At 41.3% G+C, this 5,512-nt stretch overlaps 1 protein-coding gene across 1 annotated transcript; it reads left to right on the top strand.

Annotated features, from left to right (window-relative positions):
- LOC115457325 (olfactory receptor 6T1-like) lies at positions 1 to 948 on the top strand. Its single transcript, XM_030186744.1, has one exon. It carries the CDS (start codon positions 1 to 3, stop codon positions 946 to 948), a length of 948 nt encoding a protein of 315 aa, XP_030042604.1.
- The last annotated feature ends 4,564 nt before the right edge of the window (positions 949 to 5,512 follow it).

Raw genomic sequence — 5,512 nt, forward strand, 5'->3', positions numbered from 1 at the left:
ATGAAACTGAAGAATGAGACGTTCGTGACAGAATTCATCCTAGAAGGATTCCCTGGGTCTTCTCAGATACAGATTTCCCTTTTCATACTACTTTTCATGGTCTACATTGCCACTTTAGGTGGCAACATTTTAATCATTGTGATAATATGTCTGGACCATCGACTGCATTCGCCTATGTATTTCTTCCTGGTGAACTTATCCTTTCTAGAAACCTTCTGCATTGCAGTGGTTGTCCCTAAAGTTCTCCTAAACTATGTGACAGATAGAAACTCAATTTCTTTTGCTGCTTGCAATGCTCAATCTTATTTATATTTTTACCTTTATGCTACAGATTTTTTCCTCCTTACAGTCATGTCCATGGACCGTTATGTAGCGATATGTCATCCACTGCATTATTCCACCATCATGAGCAGCAGAATCTGTATCTCTTTGGTCCTCGGTTGTTGGGTATCTGCTTTCTTCTTTCTTCTTCCTACAAGTATTTTGATCCACCAGCTGCCATTCTGTGGCCCCAATGTCATCGAGCACTTCTTTTGTGATGCTTCATCGATGTTAACACTGGTCTGTGCTGACACCCAACTCATTAAGCTAATGGTTATGATTGTTGCGTCTACTGTGCTGCTGGGCCCTTTAGTTTTGACCATTCTATCATATATCTACATTATCTCTACTATGTTGAGAATGCAATCCATTAAGGGGCAACAGAAAGCCTTTTCCACTTGTACTTCTCATCTTACCATGGTCTGCTTAGTGTTTGGGAGTGCACTTTTCATATCGGTAAGGCCGATGCAGTCAAACTGGCTGTATACAAACAAAGTGGTGTCTGTGGTGAGTAGCATTTTCACCCCCCTACTGAATCCTTTCATTTATACTTTAAGGAATGAGAAAGTCAAAAAAGTCCTCAGGGATCTTCTACATTCCAAGAATTCCAAAAAATTAGATTTTTGATCATTTCCGATACCTTTTGTGTAACAAACAGAAAAATGTTTGAAAATACACTATAGCGTGTGAGCTTTCAAGATCATAGTGGTCCCTTCTTCATGTGCGATTTGGAGAAGAGTCCTTTCTGGTCTTATAGGTATATATTTTATGACTTGTCCGAATTATTCTTGAGATGGACCAGTATTGTGAACAGTGTTGAATACTCACATTGTTGCAATATGTATATTAAGCTTTGGTGGCTACAATCTCCTACCATATAGGGTGATAAAGCAATATCATTTGGCAGATAGCTTCTCTGAAACTGCAATATCGCTCTCCTAGTCTTGATGATAGGAACATGGTCAGTGGATCCCATTTGTGAATTAGAAGGGACGATAGTGTAAATCTAGTACGTATGACCGAAGTTGATCATGGTATCAGCCTTGGTTTGCTACCACTGTTTGCAGTTGTGGCACTGGGCAGGGCAGATGTGACAGAGCGTCATACTTGAGCCATGAAGGCTTCAGCCATATAAACGAAGCATGAGAATTGGGGGGGGGGGGGGGCTACAGAGGATCGGGAGAGATCCAGACGTTTTGATGCTGTTATTGTTGAAGGCGTGGTTTTTCTTTTACTTGGTTTTCCCGTGCTGTTTTATTTCATGATGGCATGACTCACAGTAGATGTGTGTGTGTTTGTGTTGGGGGGGTGTTATTACGTATTACCGATTGTACATGGTTCTATTGTCTTTTTTTCTTGTTTGTTATTAAAATCATAATAAAACTTTTTGAACTAAAATAAAAAGCCATGGTGGAAAATGGTACTTGACACAGCTTTTGATGATACAGGAGAGATAAGAATAGAAGTGATATAAAATACTTATATTTGTTTATGTCATTTATTTAAAATAATTTAGATCCTGATATTCAAAGGGAAATATCTAGATAACTGCGGGGAATAAGCTTAGGGCCAAATTCTATTTATGGCTCCTACAAAATTGGTGCTGAAAAAATAACGCATTTAGCACGATTCTATAAGGGGTACAAGTTCATAAACCACTACTAAATGGACTTGGGAAAAATCCACAATTCCAGGAATAACATGTATAGAATTGTTTGTACGTTTAGGAAGCTCACCAGGTGCCCTTGGCCTGGATTGGCCGCTGTCGTGGACAGGATGCTGGGCTCGATGGACCCTTGGTCTTTCCCAGTGTGGCATTACTTATGTACACATCCTTTATAGAATCACGTTTAGCGCATAACCATGCCTAAATGTAGACATCTGGAATTAGGCCTGCTATGAGCAGGTACCTACATTTAGGTGCTATTCTATATTTATATACCAAATTTTAGGAATGCCTATGGAATGCTCCCAGAACGTCCCTAATCATGCCTCCGTATAGATATATTCAATTGAAGTTAGATACAGATCATATGTGCATGTAACATCATAGGCACAGATCTGATATGCATCTCCCAATTAAGCGATAATGGGTTAACACCCAATTATCAGTGTTGACTGGCTCGCTATGGAGGTTAGTGTATAGGATCCAAAGAGAGGTGGCAAACTATTTTCTTTATTTCAAGTCTTACAAATACATGCTCAGAAAGACAAATGAAAGAACAGAGATTAGAACATTAAACACAGTGGAAAACAAAGCACCTTTTCCATAAACAAAAAGAGTCAATGGAAAAGTCAGTATAGACCCAAATCAGAATATTCAGTGTATTCCAGTTCTCAACCATAGCGATCGGACTCACCCCATGCAGTGAAGGACTTAGTATCTAACTTTCTGGATTTTTCTGTCATTGATGCAGATGTAAAGTCCATCATAAAAGTGAAGAATGAGACCTTCAAGACAGAATTCAACCTGGAAGGATTCCCCAGGTCTCTTCATGTGCAGATTTCCTACTACTACTATTTAGCATTTCTATAGCGCTACAAGGCGTACGCAGCGCTGCACAAACATAGAAGCAAGACAGTCCCTGCTCAAAGAGCTTACAATTTAATAGACAAAAAATAAAGTAAGCAAATCAAATCAATTAATGTGTAGAGGAAGGAGGAGAGGAGGGTAGGTGGAGGCGAGTGGTTACAAGTCAAAAGCAATGTTAAAGAGGTGGGCTTTCAGTCTAGATTTAAAGGTGGCCAAGGATGGGGAAAGACGTAGGGGCTCAGGAAGTTTATTCCAGGCATAGGGTGCAGCGAGACAGAAGGCGCGAAGTCTGGAGTTGGCAGTAGTGGAGAAGGGAACAGATAAGAAGGATTCATCCATGGAGCGGAGTGCACGGGAAGGGGTGTAGGGAAGGACGAGTGTGGAGAGATACTGGGGAGCAGCAGAGTGAGTACATTTATAGGTTAGTAGAAGAAGTTTGAACAGGATACGAAAATGGATAGGGAGCCAGTAAAGCGACTTGAGGAGAGGGATAGTATGAGTAAAGCGACCCTGGCGGAAGACGAGACGGGCAGCAGAGTTTTGAACCAATTGGAGAGGTGACTAAGTGGGAGGCCAGCAAGAAGCAGATTGCAGTAGTCTAAACGAGAGGTGACAAGGGTGTGGATGAGGGTTTTGGTAGAGTGCTCGGAAAGAAAGGGGTGGATTTTACGGATGTTGTAAAGAAAGAAACGACAGGTCTTGGTGATCTGCTGGATATGAGCAGAGAAGGAGAGACAAGAGTCAAAGATGACCCCAAATTTTCGAGCTGAGGAGACAGGGAGAATGAGAGAGCCATCAACAGAAATAGAAAACGGGAGGAGTGGGGAGGTGGGTTTGGGGGGAAAATGAGAAGTTCGGTTTTGGTCATGTTTAATTTCAGGTGGCGTTGAGACATCCAGACAGCAATGTCAGACAAGCACGCTGAAACTTTGGTTTGGATGCAAGGTGAGATATCAGGGGTAGAAAGGTAGATTTGGGAGTCGTCAGCATAGAGATGGTAGAAAAAGCCATGGGATGCTTTTTATGACTTACCTTGCCACCCTAATGGGGAACATTTTAATCATTCTGTTAATATACATGAACCAATCGCTTGTACACTCCATGTATTTCTTCCTAGTCAATTCATCCATTCTAGAAGCCTTCTGTGTTTCTGTAACCGTCCCTAAACTCTTGATCACCTTTGTGTCAGAAAAAAAAGTAATTTCCTACAATACGTGTATTGCTCAGTCTTATTTTTACTTTTACCTTCCCACCACAGATGTTTTCCTTCTTTCTGTGATGTCCAAAGATCGTCTCGTAGCTATAAGTTACCCAATGCCTTTTATTTATTTATTAGGATTTATTTACCGCCTTTTTGAAGGAATTCACTCAAGGCGGTGTACAGTAAGAATAAATCAAACATAAGCAATAGACAATTACAGCAATAAAAATATTCAAATAACAATACAAAGTATGGCATGGTATACTACTTACAATTCTAAAATATCAACCCAGAGCACAATAGAGTATCACAGTGCGTTTCTACACCAAACCCCAAAAAGATACCTATGTATAGATCTTACAAGTGGTGTATTTTTGTTTACGGAGGAAAAGCCTCAAATAACGATAGGATACTCTTTGTTGATTGTTGGTTCAACCTATGGGAGTTCCATCTATTCATTCCAGGCTAAAAAACCTCTTTGGTGGTCAGCATAAATTATACCTCACAAAAATATTCTATTTTATTTCAAGTTAGTGTGATGAGGTTCACTTATTTCTCTGGCTGATCAGTCTGTTATCACCATCCATGGCCCAACTTTGGCCCGAGTTCCGATTCCTGCATCAGGGTCCGTGGTGCCCATCGACTGTCGTTTCCACAGCCCAACTTCGGCCCGAGTTCCTATTTCTGCATCAGGGTCCGTGGTGCACATCGACTGTCGTTTTCATTACTGGCTTGTGAGAGAGGCTTTTCCTCCGTAAACAAAATTACACCACTTGTAAGATCTATACATAGGTATCTCTTTCGGGTTTGGTGTAGAATACTACTTACAATGTCAACACAACTTGCTAAGTGTATTCTATAAAGTGGTGCACATAAATTCTATCATGTGGGTCTCAAAAGGGACTGTGGCCATGGGAGGAGCATGGGTGGGTCAGGGGGTGTTCCTAAAATTTACTTGCAGTGTTATAGAATACACCCACTCTGCACCTAAGTTAGGCATGGGAACATACACCAAGTTTTGCTTAGTGCTGTAAATGGCCGTACCTACATTTAATCACAGGGACTGGCGCTAGGTGTACTCTATAAACCACGCCAGAAAAAAATACCTAGGCATACTCTATAAACCGTACCTAACTAGGCGTAACTTATAGAACATGCCTAGACATATTTTTGAGCGGCAATTTATTAGGGTATCATTAATAGAATCTAGCCCTAGAATGTAGATGCAAGGGGACTGCTAACAGGGGTGGAGCCTAGAAGAGGAATATGTGGGTGGGGCTACCACTTCTGCTTGCATCTTACAGAATACAGTAAGATATGAGCGCTCTTGATGAATTTAGGAGCTTGCAGTCATGGCAGGTCTATGGATGGTACAACTGTGAGCAGCTAGATTTTAGGCATGCCGATGCTGGGTTGCACACCCAGGGACATAGCTATGGGGGGCCAAGGGGGCCTGG

This window comes from Microcaecilia unicolor, chromosome 14, assembly GCF_901765095.1.
Source record: "Microcaecilia unicolor chromosome 14, aMicUni1.1, whole genome shotgun sequence".
Classification (NCBI taxonomy): Eukaryota; Metazoa; Chordata; class Amphibia; order Gymnophiona; family Siphonopidae; genus Microcaecilia; species Microcaecilia unicolor.